At 37.1% G+C, this 18,731-nt stretch overlaps 1 protein-coding gene across 3 annotated transcripts; it reads right to left on the reverse strand.

The window, feature by feature from the left end:
• Nucleotides 1-3,289: 3,289 nt before the first annotated feature.
• FANCB (FA complementation group B) lies at nt 3,290-18,656 on the reverse strand. 3 transcript variants are annotated; one of them, XM_055801554.1, is made up of 9 exons: nt 18,537-18,656; nt 16,684-17,728; nt 15,566-15,718; nt 14,963-15,055; nt 10,473-10,601; nt 9,442-9,608; nt 6,935-7,389; nt 5,852-6,089; nt 3,449-3,941 (listed from the first exon to the last, which is right to left on the reverse strand). In XM_055801554.1, the coding sequence occupies exons 2-9, from the start codon at nt 17,617-17,619 to the stop codon at nt 3,521-3,523; spliced, it is 2,592 nt and encodes an 863-aa protein (XP_055657529.1). In that variant the 5' UTR covers nt 17,620-17,728; nt 18,537-18,656; the 3' UTR covers nt 3,449-3,520. The 3 variants fall into 3 exon arrangements, with proteins under 3 accessions (XP_055657530.1, XP_055657529.1, XP_055657531.1); XM_055801556.1 differs by having other exon boundaries at nt 3,762-3,919; XM_055801555.1 differs by lacking the exon at nt 14,963-15,055 and having other exon boundaries at nt 3,290-3,941.
• Nucleotides 18,657-18,731: the final 75 nt, after the last annotated feature.

Below are 18,731 nucleotides of genomic sequence, written 5' to 3' on the forward strand. Positions count from 1 at the left end.
CTACACACTGATCACTGCCCTGGCCCGAGGACTGGAACCATTCCTACAGAGACCTGCCAGAAACCACAGACATCTGCTGGTTTCAGAAATCAAAACTATGTTTTCTTGATAATTTGGGGTCAAGAAAAGTTAGCTCTGAGCATCATTTTACTACGTTGTCAAAAGTTTATATGTGATAAAGGCCCTTCTGTATGAGTGTGAAGGGGTTCTACAGCTCTGGATAGAGGAATGGTTATTACGTTAGATTACATGCTGAGAAGCAGCATGTGAAAGTCTCCCAGGAACTGGTAAGCTCTGGAGACCAGCTGTCCTGTTAAATCCATCAGAACTGGTAAATTCAGAACACCAAAGGGCCTGCTGGCTGTGTACAAAGCCACTACCCACGTTAGTATAATCCACCATGGGTTGCATTAACTTGGATCATGTACAAGCAGGAAGCAGTTGCTATATCCAGACAAAAAAAAAAAAATAATACAGGATTACATATACACACCTGATGAAGCAAAATGTTCTTCAAGGGACTTTCTTAACTACCTGCCTAGGAGCTGGAGGTCCCAGGGGTTGGGATTGGCCTCCAAGTTATTGCTCTTCGAGAGTAATTACATGTGTGAAAGTAAGTGAATGCCTTGTGGGAAAAGTTATCTGCTATTAGTAACAGCTTTAGTAACAAAAAGCTTTCTGTTGGTTGCGATCTGTACTTCTCCCAACTTGATCTGCTATCATGGAAAAAGGAATTTACAGAATCAAGCATCCAAATATTTTATCATTCTTTCTTGGCAATACTAATACCCAGCACCTAGGACTGCCGCTGCTACTAACCGATTTAATTTCTCAAGTGACTTGCTCAGAAAAGTACTTGCAGAACTCACTCAGTGCAAGAACTCACTTCCAAGAATTGCTGAGATTAATCACCAGGATAGACCAAATAAACTGAAGGCTAACACCTTTAGCTGCTTTTACCTCTGAAAGTCAAGTTTAGGAAAGCAAGTATCTCTAAACAAAGTTCCCACTGCTGCCACTTGAAGATTCCAGACAGCCTGAACCTTTCTTCAAACTCATTCATTTTTCCATTATTCATGGCCAAAACCCACCCACGCCAGCATAAACCTTCCAAGAATTTCCAGCAGACTTTTAGATTCGGCACATGACAGTAGCTCCCAGTTGCATCACTACCACTGAAAGCTGTCATTATGCATTACCAGTCAGCTGGAGAACTACTCCCCAGAATCTTAGAGCTGTTAGAAATCCTTTTGATGATCTCATCTGATGATATGCAAACGAAGCATTTATGCCTTTGGGAAGACTCTTCAGTAGGAACATGTTGTCGTACGTGTTATTATTCTACTCTAATAATTTCACTTCCACGCTTTTGTGATTTCACTGTTTGCTTCATTTGTCCCAGCTCCATGGAATTAAGAAACTAGCAACTTATGACCTTATACGCTTCTCTTCCTTTGTCCCACACTATAAGTTCAAAAGGCATGTGAACAAAAGTGGAAGTTTCTCTTTGAAGACAGACAAACATATGACAGGTAGTTACATGACGCCAGGCTGCTACACTAGTGCTAATGAAAATTAACAGCTGAACTGTGTACACCACTTTTCATAAACTCCTTGAAGCGCCCTGAGCTAAATAGTAGCTTTGTGGCTTTGAAAGTTTCTGCTCAGCTGGTTTACCAAGGTCTTGCCCTTAGCTGCAAGCTACAGGGTTGCACTTTGAGATTTTTCGCTTCATTTAAGTGTTTATAACCAGGAATGTTCTTCTGCAAATTCCAGTGACAAGTGACTGCCAAGTCCTGACAATGAGCTCTTAAGCTTTGACCATGGGCTGAGCAGAACCGCAGCTTAACGAAGAAACGTCTGCATTTTTTTAAACAATTCTTTCTCATCCAGTAAATGCCGAGTTTCAAAAACCCGTGACAATTTCTTAAGGTATTCTTGACATCTTAATGCAAAATTTCCCTTCTATATAGCCAAAAAGGAGATATTTAATACTTTGAGTATCTCAAAAGTGAGACTACATCACTAAACTGGGTTGAACTTACAAAGCAGTATTCTCTTATTTACTGTTCTCTAGCTAGTGCTTTGCATTTAGAAGTGCATTTGTTTACTCCTGTTGCCAATGTGAGAAGATGCCTCAGACTGAAAAAAAACACCACTCTAATGCTTCTAGAGGACATACATACAGAATTTGAACTTTCTGATGAAAAAAAAAAGGCACAGAATTATTCTGAAGTATCAGTGTTCCTTTGAGTCAACAATAAATACTCTCCATTCCTCCTGTCAAACTTGTATTGTCAGAGTGCATGCTGCAGATGTTAACTATTAAAACTTTTTACAGGAAAACTGAAAAGCAACATTTTGACAGCTTTAGAAAAACGGTGACAAACACTAGGAATGGTTTGCTTACATAAAGCCGAGATAAAAGGAAGCAAATTATTGTGATTTGGGATTTTCTGAGCATTCTGCCCCTTATGAAACTGAAAAATGGTGGGGGAGAAATGACTGAAAAGTAACTACCACAGCAAGTACTATCTGCAAGATCATAGGCACGTCTCTTCCTGGATGCATAGTTCAAACCACAGAAGGCAGGAATAACAGGCAAAGAGTTGCCCATTATTTAAGATACTTAAGATAGGCCAAACCCACTGCGCATCTAGTATCAGCAGCCACTTAAGACTCAGGGAATGAGCAAACAATCTTCTGACATTGAAGCCAAGTTAATGTCCAAGGAAGGACAGGTTCCTCCAGGATTTACCAATGAGATCAGTCCTGCCACTAGATTCTGGGTGAGAATGGACCTCTCAGACCTAAAGATGTTTTACTAGAGTGAATCCTCATGAGTTCTTGAATTTTGTAAGAGGCCTGATCTGGTTCTCCATCTCCAATAAATGCTCCAAAATCTCTCAGATCTGAGGGTGGACTCTAGAAGACAGGGCTGTAAGGCACAATCAGTGTTTTCTTCCTCAAGTGGTATCATTAAAAGTAATTTAAAAGGCTTTGATATGTCACAAAGATAAGCTGCTGCCTCTTTGAATTTGTCAAAGCCCATACTCAAATTATGAATTAAAATTGGTTGCTTAACTTCGATCTTTCCTATAGCTGTCTTAAGATTTCTAAAAAAGCTTAAGTTCTACCTATATAAACAGTAATCTTTCAAGTTTAATACAACTATTTTAGACAGTACATGCTTGTTAATTTTTTTCTAATATAGTTCATTTGTAGTTCAATAATTATGATTTCGGAATAGGCCTGATTAGAAAATACCTTAAAAATAACATTTTTGAAATCTGTAACAAAATGACTCTGATAGCTTTAATATAAATTCTTGCCAAATCAGCTACAACTCATCAACCAAAATACCAGTATTTATCTGTAGAAATAACTGAGCTATAGAATAAATACATGGTCTACATTTCGGGGCAGAAAAAAGTAATATAAGTACCCATCAAAATATAAATATTATTTAATAGTATGATTTTAATAAAATGTTATTCAACATAAATTTAGTGAAGAGTTTCTAGGACTTGCTCAGCCTCCACACAATCGTATCCGAACTGAGCTGAGCTTCTACTATTTTCAAAGCAACTTCCTGGTAAAGGGCACCATTCAATGTTTGATTCATACTTAGCACGCTCTCTTCCCGTTCATTCTGAAACTTCTTTCTGAACTGCTGAACTCCTTCCTCACTGTCCAGTAAAGAAGCCGCAGAAGCATCACTGATTTTCTTGCCAGGCTCAGTCCCCCATGTCAAATTGTTTTCCACTTTACTTTCTTTTGAGAAGAAAGAACTCCTTAAGGTGAGCATTTCTCTCTCCAAAGCCAGTGCTAATTGTTCAGTAAGTACGCTTTTGCTTCCAGATCTCAGGAGTTTTACATCACAGTTTGGTGGGAGAACTCTAGTCAGGCTATGAAGGCACTGGAACAAGACAGTCAGATTTCTGTAAAATAAGATTATCATTTTTGTTATCATTAAAGCTACCTTATATCTTCAAAATTCTATAGTGGAAAATAAAACAAAGCTACTTAAAATCAAACAGAGAAAAACTTATGCTGATTATGAAGTATTTAGTGTACTGTACATACAAGAGTAAGCAAGGGCTTTCTAATGGTGCGCACGCTAGCAACTCTATGTCAAAAGAATTGACACTAAGCAAATTTCAGCAACATAAATATTCTCTACTACAATATATGTTGATAATTAGGGTTACATATGCATCATTTGTTTCTTTAAGAAGCAATTAATTGTACATGAAGGCCACGTGCAGTAACACAAAGGAAATGTGTTGTCTGGTCTACATTTTGGGGCAGAAAAAAATCACTTATATTCACGGATTGTTGCTATCAATAGGTATGTACAGCATGGCTATTAGGTGGCCCACAGTCTGCCCTTTTCAAGTGCAACTTTCTCTCTCCAGCAACCATTTAAAAATCAGACATTCAAAATTATTAAGAAACCAAGATAAAATAGTGCTGGTAATCATCAGAGAACCTACTCTCCTGGATACCAGTGTAGCATATGTGATGCAGTCCTCATTCTAAGAGGACTGTAGACTTTGTCCAAAGTCTTATATTCAGTGTTTTCCCAGATAAACTCCTCAGAAGATGTCTTTTGATGGCAAAGGAAAAGAAAATATCTAAAACCCCCACAAACCACCAAAACAAACAAAAAAACCCAACACCCCCCCACCCATGCATGTTTAAGTAGTTATTTTTCTCACACAGTTCAGAAAGGCATTTTTCCTTAAAGTAATCCTATTTCAATGTAGTTATCTTAATGTTCCACTACTTATAACAAATACGGTTTATTTTGGTTCTAAAAGGATGTGAAAAAGAATAGTCTGGAGCTCCCACCTATCACAGAAATATCCTAGCTGGATAAATGATTAATCCAAAAATGGAAAAAAAAGATCCAGAAAATATAATCATGGTTACACCATGAGCATGCAGCTCAGTAACTATTAACACAGAATTGGATCAAAAGGGAATAATATCAAGTAACCTAACTTTTCAAAAGGAACCAAAAGTCCTGAGGCTTAAAATATCACTGATTGATTTGTTAAACATTTCAGCCTTTCCTCTTACACAAAAGAAGGAAATCAGCTCCTAATCTGAGTAAAGTACTGAACTTCACTATAAATTCAAGACTCAAGAGATACAGCTTTTCTTTTTGTTTTAGCTTGAGCTCTTCAGGAGAGTCAACATTTGTCAATACTTCAAAAGTAACTTTATGTTGTGAGCCTTACCCAGCTAAATTGTAAATTATGGCAGTATTAACTTCTTTAGCCTAGTTTAGAAAATGTAGACATTCATCCAAGAATCTACACAAGAAAAGGAAATCATGGGGACTCTGCTGATTATTTCCCTTTCAAAATCATGACAGATAGGAAATAAATATATCAGAAACATGTACAAAATTAGACTAAAATTATGCTGCAGTACCAAACTACAAAGTCACATAGCAACAAATGTAAATCTAGTGTAACTTGGGGTTTGCTGTTTTTTTGAGTTTTTTTGTTTTAACATCCCCGTAAGGAATTTTTTAAAAAAAATCAGCACATGCTGTAGATAAATTATATATAATACTAAGAACAGTGTAAGGAAAAAGAATATAAAATTATGATGCAGTGAAATGAGCAAAAGAAATAGTACCAAACAGATGCTAAAGGAGTCTTGGCTTGTATTTCTGTGTTCTAGCCTAGACAAAATTAAACAATGGCTATCATATCATCATATGGGAAGCCTATTGGTTATGATTTTGGCTGTTGTTTATAGTACCAGTAAGAATTAGTGTAAAGATAAAAAATTGGGTATGCAAGATGAATATACTCTACTCTTGGAGCAATTTTACCTGCAAAATAATGTTAGAACTCCTTCACATGGGTTTTTCAGGGTCCAGTTAAAAACTGTACCATACACATTTCCTGCTTTATGACAAAATATGTTGTCATGGCATTCCTTAAATGGTGTGCACTCCATTTCCCCGAGTAACCATGAATTTACTGGAGTCAATGTGCAATCAGAAGACACAATCTGAAAGGAGAACCTGACAGAGACTGCAAGAACAGCAAGTATATCTTCCATGGAACCTGCAAGAAAATACAGTAAAGATATTTGACCTAAATATTTTGACCATGTTGCAGGCATTATATCTGCTTAGATTTTTGATTCACACTGCCAGCTGTACATGAAGGGTTTGCACCTACATTCAGGTACACTTTGGGAATTTTCTTCTTACCTAAATTCTTACATGTACTTCTGTCAAGCAAAACAGCTAGCTGATGAACAGAGCCCCACCTATATAATCAAAGCTCTAAAGATATATGACACCTTGCCAAAAGAATACTATTAATAGTCTCCTGTGATTGTAAGACGACATGTTGGCCTCAGCTAATGACACAGCATTAAAGGAAGAAAGAAAACATAATTAATCGGAAACGATCAAAAGGATATTTCACTACACGAGTGGAAGCCCAGCTCAAAATCAGTTCAATCAGGAGTATTAAAAGAAAGGAAAATAAAATTATCTTATTAGACATGTAGAATAGGAAAAGCGTCGATTTCTTTAGTATTATTTAAGAGGTAATATATAGATTTTTTTTTCTGACATAGTATTTAATCAACAGTATCTTATTTATAGACAAAACTCAGGCTTTAGCATTCTGTACTTGGACATCTTCAAAATTAACCTTTCTGGATGTACTTCGGCACCAACGCTAGCACAAAACCTTACAGCAACTCATTTAACATTTTTTCCATTTGAAAAATGTTCCATCCTGTTTTTCACCCAGCTTTTAACTCCCAACAGGTCTATGCAGTTTGTGTCCAAAGTGACAGATGTGAATACACCTTGAAAACCCACTTTGTCATCACCTAAAGCAAACAGAAGATTCAACCACATATTTATAAATCCAAATTCTAAAAAGCCATTTACCTGTACAGTAACTACTATCCCTGATCATCTTTACTGAATATTTTCCATTTGAAATATCTTCCAGGCTTAATAAAAATTTCCCACAGAGTACAGTAATCTTTTTGCTCTCCTGTAAACTATCATTTTGATGCTTTTGTTTCTTCGCATGTAGAAGAACTATGCAACATACATGATGAAATGCCAACAATGGTGAAAGGCTGGTAACAGCAATAACTGTCTTTGCTCCATCAAGCTGAACCCTTGAACATCTCTTAGGAAACTCTTTTTTCAGATCATTCTTGTTATGCAAGTCCAATTTCATCTTTTTTGGAGGAGGTTCAATTTGACATGAGGCGATGGCCAACGCTGAGAAGGCTTTGTTCAGCTTAATGATTTTATTTCGACACTTGATAATCGGAGAAATTGAAGAGGAGTCTTGATCCATCACTAAAGATAGACTGACATCACTCAGTGACCTGCAAAAATCCATACAAGATGACTGCACTCCCAGTTTGTATTTTTCCTTCTGACAAATAATCAGAACTTTGCAGATATGTACAGACATTTAAGACTACCACAAAGTCCAACATCATTCCAGGTTAAGTCACAGACTGTGCAGAGTGTAACTCCTTCAAATGACTATTTCATCTAAGCTTAGCATGAAGATTTTGAAAATGTGGACTGAATTTTCTAAGAGCTTTTAGGAATTAGATACTTCATTTCAACTGAAAGAATTTGCATGTTTAATTCACCCTGAAAACGTTGAAATTCCATGCAGATACTCTATGACATTTATAATTTATTTTTAAAGACTTAACTTTCTTTTAATAAAGAATTACATAAAGTATCGATTCTGCCCTCTTTGAGGACTAAAAGCTCTTCTGATGTTCTATATTGTTATACAGATATTCAAAATTGAATGCAGAGAGTAAAATAAAGGGTTTAAATTACTATTACCTTAAAAACACAGCAATTTCCTGAAATGTATGAAGTATTTTATTTATTCACCACAGGGTTCTTTCAGTGAAATCCTAATATTACCATTTCAGATCCTCTCTTAATATTTCATTCTGTGAATCAATTCACTCTCAAGATGTCACTGACATCTGAAAGTCTTATGAGCGTCTAATTTTCTTTACGGAGAAGTATCATCACATCATAAAGCAATCTAAAACATCACTGCAATTGTGCATTAGTAGGAAGCACAAAAGTAATAAAGATTTACAGTGTTGGGGGTGGAGAGAAAGCAAGTCCTATTCCCCGAAACCACAGGTGGTTGTATATAGTACTGAAGCGGAGCCCAGAAGACCTAGGTTCTGATGGTAGCCTGCCAGGTAACCTGTGACAAATGACTTCATCTTCACAGGTCTTTTCTCAGCTGTAAAAATTGGGGAGAGCAATATTGCTGCTGGTTTTTAAAGAATTATTCCGAATCTTCTGAGAATTTCTGAAGCTATACAGGAATGAAATATTACATTTTCAAAAAAAAAAAAGCCATCATCATCAAAGCTAAAAGAATAAACACGGGAAAGGCAAAAACAATCTCTTGCCTCAGTGGCTCTTAACAGAGGTTGTCATGAAGATCAGGTCAACTTTCTTGTAGAATTATAGCAATCTGGCAGTTGAGAAATAATACACACGCAGCTCCAGCAGAATGGCCAAAGGGTGTAAGAGGTCAGCTCCCTCATAACCACTTGAATGATTTTCAGTGACATCAGTAAGTCTTTAAGCTTACCCTAACAGTCTCGGCTATGCTGCTGGTGGGAATATAGATCAAAAGATAAGTTCTGACTCCACCAAACTATATTACACAACGCACATTGTAAATTTATGTTTCATGTAATTCTGTATTTTTAAACTGTGTTCCAAATTAGTTCCCTCCCTGTAAGGGGGAAGTGACACAAGTAGTGTTTACACCTAGAACTAAGCAATTAAAATGAACAGAATAAACAAATAATTTTAAAGATCATAAGAAGAATAAACAAATCCTTTTGAAAGTTTAAATATCGTATAGCCGATTGTTCCACATAAGTTACACTATACATAAACTTAGCAAATATTTTATTTGATTGGCTACTTGGCTGTAGCATAGTTAATTCAAAAGCTGTGTATTAAGTTCATCAGAGAACGTAAAATGTTTCCTTTTGTGCTTCTTGAAGCAAATCACTCTTTAGAAATGACAAGATGTTAACAGTATACTGATGTCAGCATAGCTATGTCAACACACACTACAAAGAGCCATAGTTTTGTCAAAGAAAACTGTTGTAAAAAGCCTCCAATAATGATGTGGTTACACTGACAACTGATTTTTGGCGATACAACATAGGGGTTTTGCACAGTGCTAGAGACAGACAAGCAGCACCAACAACACAGGCAAAGACACAAACTTGAAACAATTCATATAGAGATGTTCAAAATGAGAATGTTCAAAGCTCAAAAATCCACTCTTGCTATTGCAGAGTTTAACTTGCAAATTCAGTTTCTATAAAACTATTCAATGAATTTATTAGATAAATTTATATACTTACAAGCAAAATGATTCAGTTAGCTTTACTCCAACTACCAAGCTGTCACCCACAACACGCTGCCACAATTTCTCTGTGAAGTGCTCTGGAACTCTAGACGCCAATGATGTCTCTTTATTAAGAGAATGAGGAGGATTTTCTACATCATCCCAGAGAGAGACAAGACCTTCCTTACAGAAAACGTTTTTTTAGATAAATTAAATGGAGATATTAGTTCTTTTTATACTGCATTACTTCGTGTTTTACCACAAATGATTCCTGGAAGTGCTTTTAAGATACATCAAGTGAAATCTGTATTAACTAGTTTATACTTTACAATAGATTCAAAAGATAGAATTGCATTTTCTTACACATGATATCATGAAAAGCACAACTCATTCTCTCTGTGTAAACATTATGTATAAATCTTGATCTGTCATACAATTTATTGTCCAAAGAAGATTTAAGATACTAGAATTTATTTTATATTACTGCATTAATTGCTCAAAATTTTGTTGTTTGAGCATGGCTGACTTGAAAGGTACCACAACGTTAACTAAGGAAGATCAATTCCATTTCAAGTAAATTAGGAGGCTTCTTTTGAGCAACATATTAACATAACATTTTCCCAACCTCCATCACCTTCTCAGCCCACAGTTCACTCTGCCTTCATTATATAATCCATTTTGCTGACACAGATCTGACAGCTCATTTTTCATAACATGCTGGATCACAGACAGATATTTCATATCTAGGCAACTGTGCCAATTAAGACTGTACACTCCCTCGACTGCCACTAACTCTTTGTTACAGGTTACTCCTCCATACGACTCAGTTGTCAGGAGGTATTCTGCAAATCAATTTCAAATAAAGACAACTAAATTTAATCTTATCTATATACACTGACAGGCTAAGCTAATGAACCAGACTTAAAAAGCAGGGTAATGAGTTTTGGCAATCCCTACTGGTGAAAGTAACAAGTGGCTGAATAAAGCACCCTCTACAAATTGCTTGGCAGAAGTCAGAAGTGATCTGTACTCTCTTCTGCAATTTACCTCTTTTGCAGTAGGTAGAATATGGTTTCTTTCCTCAACAAGATCTATTAATGCTCTACAAGATTCTAGAATAACTCTCCTTTTGAGTCCTAAATGTTGCTGTAGCTCTTGAATAGATGTGCAACCAGCCTGTAAAAGATAAAAATGATCATTAGACTCATGCATAGGTCTAGTGGAAATAAGAACTGATGTTGAGGCTGCCAAGATCTTTTCAGCTTTCCATTTTTATGTAAGTATCACACATCAAGAATCTGGTGTTCCTCAAGTAATGCTTCTAAAAAATGCTCATCAGGCTACTCTGCTGTCAAAACATGAATCTAAGAATCTTGGCCTCTCAATATTAAACCTAGAGTTTAACACAAACTTATAAGCTAAATTTTATCAAATTACGTTGATATTCAGGCCTTTCATTATTATTCCTGCTTCACTTTTCCATTGATAATCAGCTTTGTTTTCTTCTCCAGATTTATATTAATTATTGGTCAAGTAAATATATCGAAAAGCTGACTGTTTACTGTACATGCAGGCTATGTCTCAGTTGAAAAAAAAAAACAAAAACCAGCATGTCAGCACCAGCTTCTTAGATTTTAAGAAAGCTCCTCAAAATCTATTCCCTGGAAAGCAAGATCCTGAGAAGTTCAGTGCTGCCAAGGAGAGAACAAAACACACAATTGGAATGCAAAACCAAACATCACTCCTCCCTACCCCCAAAAAAACCAAATAAGGATCAATCATAACCAACTGACAAGCCTGAGTAAAAAGCACTTCATGGAAGCAAAGTGATGCCCTCTGCTCAAGCTGCAATGGAAAAAGACATTCAGAGCAAGTAGCACTTCATCATAAATTCTGTAAAGAATTTGTCACCTGTGAAACCATGCATCATAAGCACCAGATTCCAGACTTGAGTCATGAGAAGAAAAGGAAGAGCTAAGAACAAAGACAATTATACAATACCTTCCTAATCAAGGTCATCAGAATACCAAACCATTACTTACTCCCATTGGTGAGCAACTCCTGAATAAAAACTCAGAAACAGAAAGCAAATGGGGAAGCACAGACTGAAGAGCAATCAAAATGACCAGAGGTTCACTGACATATGCTTGCTGACCAATCTGACTTTTTCAAGCTCTTTTTCCTCATAAAAGAACACAAGAAAGAGACCTGAAATTCCCCACATGGCAAACCCAAGACTGTGTAGCACCCCTCATTAACTCTGGAACACCCAACACGCACATCCTTTCTGCCACATGCCAAATGTACTGTGTAACAAGCATCAGCAGAAGTCACAGTCCTTGCACTGTGAAACTAAAAATAAAACCAGCTCACCTTAAAATAGAAAATCAACAGAAAAACAAGGCAGTCAAGAGCTAAACACAATAGAGCTGTGAGCAAATCCTGCATGAACAACAGAACCAATGAAACACTGTCAAAAGCAGAGCAAATTAAGGCAGAGGCTTAGAAGTAAGTAAAACAGCCATACACTTTGACATACTGCAATTATAGTTGCAGTATTCATAAACAACTAAATATCCATACATACAGAGCTAAAACTACTGAGCCAAGAACTGTGGCATTTTTACAAAGGAAAGAAAATGGAAAAGAAGATTCACAATTGATAAGCCTGAAAAATATTGGGAAAAGCAAAGGTAAAATGGGAAAAGTAGACAAGGAAACCAGAGGGAACCATAATTCAGAGATCTATAGGCTGAAGCTGCTTATATGGTAAATAATTGGTTCTGTGTTTTTCAAGTGACTAAAATCCCTTACCAAAAAAATCAAAAAGAAAATGGGCCCATCCACAGCAACGGATGGAAAAAGAAATACTTTAAACTTACACTAAAAATATTAGTAAAAAACAGATGTACAGAACATTTTTTAAATAACTTCCTATGCACCACCAGATCAGCATTATCAGAATAAGAACAATAAAATTAGACAATGCAGCAATTCAATAAATCAGCACTAAGGATTAAAATATACCTGTCCCAAAACAGGCAAACCAAATCAAAAGACATAAGTTAATCGTAGGTAAAAGAATAAAGAATTTGCCATTATAGTCCTTAGAAAACGGTTACATACTTGGGGGGGGGGGGGGGGGGCAGGGGGGCAAGAAAGGCCAGTAGACATAAAAACACACTTCTGACTCATGGTATTTCTGCCAAACCAACCAACTAGAACCTTGAGAAATCCTGAAACCTCAGCTGTTGTAATATAACTGCAGTACTCTGCCAAAGAAAGTTTTTTTCAGAAGATACTAAAATGAGTGTTAAAGAAAAACTTCAGAGAAGAAAAGACTGTATACAAGATAAACATAGAACAGTTAAAAAATGCACACTGATACATTTTTCAATCTCACTACAGCAAAATGCAACTTATGTGTATTACTGTGTATAATTTAAATGCAACCTACTTATATGTAGTTATTATATACACCATTCAGTCCTGCTGAAGTTCTCGCATGGCCAGAAAACAGCTTTGCAGCTGTGAAATAAGGGGTAAGCAACAGAGTATGAAGAGGGGCTGCATCTGCTATTTCATTTTGCCCTAAAAGACAAGATTCCATAGACGCTGTCAAAATATGATTTGATTGCAAGTTTCTAAAAGACCTGAATTTTGATGATAAATATCAAGAGGCACCACTTCCAAGACTAAATAACCTTTGAAAATCCCCAAGCTATGCAGGATTCATGCATTATTACATCAAAACAATATTCCTTGAAATTCAAAATGACAAAACCCAGCAAGAGCACTTCACTTTTCAGGGACACATACAGAACAAGGGTGACTTCAATAAGGAAGCAACAATAAGGTTAAAAAGAAATATCTGCACCTACTTCCAAATTCATCAGCATGATGATTTCAGATTTACAGCATTAAAACATAGGAAGATTTTCAACTTGCTTACAATGTTTGTGCTAGAATGTGGCTTTCAAAATTAGAGATCAAAAAGATCTATAAATAAATAAACAAATAAACAAACAGATTCACAGAGCTGTACAGCTGAAAGCCCATTGGTGTATTAAAAGAACAGGGTCACAGAACAGTTACATGGAACACCTAGCCGTCAATGGCAGGGTAGGCAATCTTCATTACACCAGCGGCAGGAGTAACAAATGAGAGATTGAAACTAATTTCTGTTTTGTAGAGGAGGAAATTAACGAGTATGAAAAGAACGCAGCAGCAAACAAATCCATTTTAAAATATATGGCTACCCCAAAGAATCCAGAAACGGGAAAAAAATGCATTTGGAAGGAAGCTTGAACTTCTGCATGTAAAAGCGAGTGAGGCCTCTAATGTGCAAACTGAAGAACTGTAAAAAATGCAGGGTTGGAATTAACCTCAAAAGGTCCTCAAAACCAATCCAGCTTCTACTTTCTTGTGCCCTCCAGGAAGGAAAAAAAAACCCTACTGTTCAGTGTTCTCTGAAAAACAGTTTTTATCTTTTGAAGGTACATAATATCCCTTTAGACACCTTTCATAATTAGAACTAGAAAAATCTTTTTCAGTCTTTTCCTAATGGGTCATAGTTCTCCTTTTCCTCTAGTACTAAACTTTTGCCAGTTAATTTGCTTTATTTTTTAAGGCTAGAGATAAAACAGCCACGATATCCTACTTAAGCTTTCACTAATTCTCCAATGATGGAAATAATTACCTCCTGTCTCATACTTAAAGAACTCTTAGCAAACTAACAATAGCCTTACATCATCGCCTCAGGTTGGTATTTATGCTTTCTGTAATTATTTTTTTTTTTTTACTCTTTTGTCAATTATTACTCATTTGGTGTAGGCCAATGCACAATATCACAAGAGAACATCTTGAAGAGTATTCTGGGTGTTTACTAAACAGAATGAAAGGTAGAAAAGCAGTAATATATTCCCATTGATTACTTGGACTTTGGCAAGTTCCCCCCCGCTTATTTTATAAATGATGCTAATTAAAAGAAGGATACATTTTAGCTTTACCTACTGTACTTTGCAAAATTATGCTTATAAAGCTGCCAGTATTAGGAGGAAAAGCATCAGCAGGTGGTAAATAACCATAGTCACTAATTTGGGCAAAAGTAAAAGCCAACTTGCTTGAAGGCCATGAACAAAGAAACAGACCGTAACACTCTTTATTTGCTGGATTAACTGCCACTCATTGGCACCCACTGGGAACCTGACACTACGCTACCTCCAAGTGTGTAATGTGGAACAAGAGTAGTAAACATTTTAATTTTATTAAACTAGTATTTAAACATCTACAAGTAAAATGACTGCTATGAAACTTTTTTAGAATAGCTTCAACATTATCTCAAAATTTTAATTAACATTAAACTGGACCCTTCCAATTACCCAAATGCATTTGTAACAACTGAAAGAACACAAACTACCACTAATTGAAGAACAGATACTTAATGTTGTTAACGCTGAACTACTTCTCTAATAAAAACAGTATCATAAACCTCACCCTTTAGATAATGTAACGATACAGAACTACCAAGTACAAACCTGTAATCTTGTTTCAAGGGCTCGGACAGTAAGGAAACCATTTTCTTGCAATCCTTCTGCAGTAGGCACATCACGTTTATAATTAATACCTCTCTAAAAAAACCAAAACAACCCCCTGAATTAGTTGAAAAGCTGAAAGTAAGGTACAGGCTATTACACAGCATTATAAAAATCTGGGGAAAAATACAGAAAACAAGCAAAATAACAGTGAGCATTTTAAAAGAAAAATCTTACCTTCTGAAAGCAGTTAAGAGTTTGATACCGCATAATGGAAAGACCCAATTATGAGAAGATAATTAACAAGCACTATGGCCTTCAGAGCATTTGACCAAAAGTTAAGCATTGTGGCAAACCTGTTACATATGTGAAGCACTTTCATCTGCCTTGGCTTAATTTTCCAAAAGAACACTGACGTTATCAAGGAAGTAGAATAATGTCTTCAGATAACTTATGATTACAGAGGGGAATATTGTGTTCAAACTTCAGGGCACTTCACAGCACACATCCAGTTTCACTTTGCACCAATACTTTAATGAGTTGTTAAGGTTTTCTTATTTTAGTAAGCATAGACTGAGTAACTGAGAAAAGGCAAGCTGAACTTACTGCATAGTTGACGTCTCCAAGATCCGTTATTTTGAATGTACTTAAGGGGTCTGCATTGGACTCATCCTCAAAAAGCAGTAACAGTTGCTCACCTCCAGAGCCAATAAAATCATCCACCAGAACAGATTTCACTTTTTGCCATTTGGAGGCCACCTACAGTAGAAAAGGTTTTAAAATACATGTAATTGAATAAATCTTGTATTTAAGATTTTTTTTTTTGTGAAGCTTGCTTTTTGAAAAAAGGTAGCCTATGAAAGTGTATGGAATACAGTATTTTAAGAAGTTTCAGGCTCTCACTCTTACGCCATCATTTAGAGCTTATATAACTCTGGGAAAAATTAGCTATTTCTTTTTAAAGATCACTTTGCAGAATACAGACTACAGAGAAGATGCAAGTTTTCAGTGTATTCAAACAGCTGAATGCTGTAACATGTATGTAGAACCAGTAACACCTGCAAATCACTTAAAGACATTATACCTCTGACATTCAGAAATACCTTTGTTGCAGTGCACACTTAAATATATTTGAGAGGTAAAGACAAATTTGTACAGTAACATTGCTGACCAAAAAGGACAAACTTTCATTTCCTGACTTACGTAAATCTTCTTGACAGAGTATTACAAAACGCTAGGAGTTAACTTTGTCTCTCCTGACTTTAGGAAACAGAAGCATGACCTCTTCTTGTCATTTTCATGAAACAATGCTTTTTGTTAGCAGGAAGTGAGACTCAAAGGCTTTTAAATTCCAATGGGAAGTTTATGCTTTGCAATGATACCTGTTTATTTTCACTTTAACACAAGGCACACTCATAACTACTTTACAACTTCAACTTCTCATACTATGGAACTTTTCAATTAGCAACAGAAAATTTGGCTCAGATTTATAAAATATAATGTAGGATTGAATAGAATCCAGGATTTATTTTCAGAGACATAAGCAAGCAATGAAAGCAAAATAACCTTATACTTTAGACACGTTATTTTAACAAAAGTAATATAACAACAAAAAAAACTTAGAAATTAAACTTGTAGATTTTCAGTTGCAGAAACTTCTATTAAGACAATATATACAAAAAATAGATGCAGCAGTAAAAGTGAGCTGTTTAAGCCATAAATACCTGTAAGCTGTCTCTCCTCTGTACAACACAGATATCTCCAGAGGCAAAAGACACAATTAATAGCAAATCATTGCTATTGGTTACCGCTGGTTTTACTGAACATGGTTTCTCATAAGGAAGCTCACAAACACCTTTAGGGAGACCATCTTGGAACCAAATAAGCTGATTCTTTTGGGTTATGGCGACAAGTGATATTTGGAGCCGTTTTTTCAGTATCTTATTCTTGCAGACATACACAGAAGATACCACTCTGCTGTAAGCATGAGGCATAAAGCATGTGCCAGTTAGCATTTTTTGTGTTTCAATTGCATATCCAAAGAACTCACTACCCCAGATGGCTCTGTCTGAAGTGGAAAACTCATCCTCATCTTCATTTTCTGGCAGGCAAGCAGTTCTTATCCCTAAGATAACAGTGCCTTCATCCTCAATTTCACCTGTCCACACAACAGAAGAAAGCTGAATGGGAGCACTTAGAACCGTGCAGGTGTTGGAAGAGATGTAGAACAGCTTGTTGGCATGCCTCCACAAGACTGAAGGGCCAGTAAAGAACCTGATGTCTTCTTTCAGCTCATAATCCAATTTAAAATGAAAAGACTGTTCAAATTGATTTGAGTTGTGAAGCAACAATAGAAGGTATTTGACAGCATTGTTCCGTTTTTTCTTTTTCACCAAAACGCAGGGAAGGATAATCCCTATTCTGGAATCCATTACGCAGCTAGAACAAACTATTTCAATTTTTAAGTGACTGGCACGCATGCTGAATGCTCCAGAAGACTTCTCAACAAACAGCTTAGTGTCTCTGTTGAATGCCATTCTTCTGACACATAAGTTCATTGTTTCATCAGCTGTTTCTTCCACATGTCTTGTTTTTGACAGCTGAAATATGAGGACTTCGCCATTGTAGGACAAGAATTGTTCTTGCTCACTTAGAAGCATCTTTATTTATCTTTTTATATATATATCGTTTACAAGAAAACCATATGTATCTCCATTTTTGTCAGGATTATTTCTTTGCAGAAATTTAACCTATCTGGATGTCTTCCATCTACAATAGTGAATAATAATAAAAAAAAGTTATTTTGGGACTAGCTGAACCGATCCTTAAGAATAAGAAAAAGTACATTGCAAAGTAATGACACAGACTAATTTGTAACTGCAAGGTCAGTATATGCTTTAATCTCACATTAAAATCCAGTTAAGCAGTGTTGTACTGAGATGTACTTAACAGAAACATTTCAGAAATGTATTCTAGCACTTCTTTACCAAAGCATGAATTTGCTGCCCATCAACAGCTACGTGACATAATATACATTGAAAGAAACCAAACCAAACAAGTGCGGTTTGTGTGACTGGAGTTGTCAGCTCCACAAACATACAGAGCAGACTGGAAAGCAATGGTGCTTTGAATTCTCGAATTTAAAACCCTTCACTCAGGTGTAGAGTTTATTAATAACTAATTCTTGGTTAGAATTGTAAAGTCTCTTAAGGTGAAAGTTCTCTGAAGAAAAGTCCAGTCATCTTACTGCTCCCTCAAGTAGGCTCGCTCGCTCCCTCCCTCAGACAAGACCCCAGGGATCCAGAGCGAACCACAGCCGCCGCCCCAAGTTTCACTCAGCTTTCGGGGCACGAAGCGAGGCCCCTCGCCCGGCCCAGGCAGCCGCGGCCGGGCCTCACCGCCCACCTTCCCCGCGCCGAGCGGCTCCCACCGCAGCGGCGGCCCAAGGCCCAGCTCCAGCCCCTGAAAGCCGCTGACAGTCGTTAACCCCCTCCCCGCCAATGGGCCACGCCAGCCCACAGAGAACGCCGGCCCAGGGAGGCGCTGCACCAACAGCTCCACACCGGCGAGGCCTTACCGAGCTCCCACGGCCGCCCTGTGCCCGCGCCCGCTTCAAGTCAGGCGGGAGGAAGCGCGCAGAGCGCGCGCCCGCTCCGAAACTCCCGCCACAGAGAGTATGATGGGAGAGGAGGCGGGGGAGGGGGGGGCGACGCGGGGGCGGGGCCAGGGGCTCAGCAGCGCGCGAGAGGCTTCCGGGTGCCCGCCGGCACCG

The sequence above is a fragment of the Falco peregrinus genome, chromosome 4, assembly GCF_023634155.1.
Source record: "Falco peregrinus isolate bFalPer1 chromosome 4, bFalPer1.pri, whole genome shotgun sequence".
Taxonomy (NCBI): Eukaryota; Metazoa; Chordata; class Aves; order Falconiformes; family Falconidae; genus Falco; species Falco peregrinus.

Coding starts and splice junctions, on each gene's coding strand:
- FANCB (XM_055801554.1), bottom strand. CDS start 17,619: ATGCTTCTAAGTGAGCAAGAACAATTCTTGTCCTACAATGGCGAAGTC. Junction 10,602..14,962: donor CCCTTGAAACAAGATTACAG/GTTTGTACTTGG, acceptor TATCTTTTACAG/GCTGGTTGCACATCTATTCA. Junction 9,609..10,472: donor TTCTACCTACTGCAAAAGAG/GTAAATTGCAGA, acceptor GTTTTCTGTAAG/GAAGGTCTTGTCTCTCTCTG.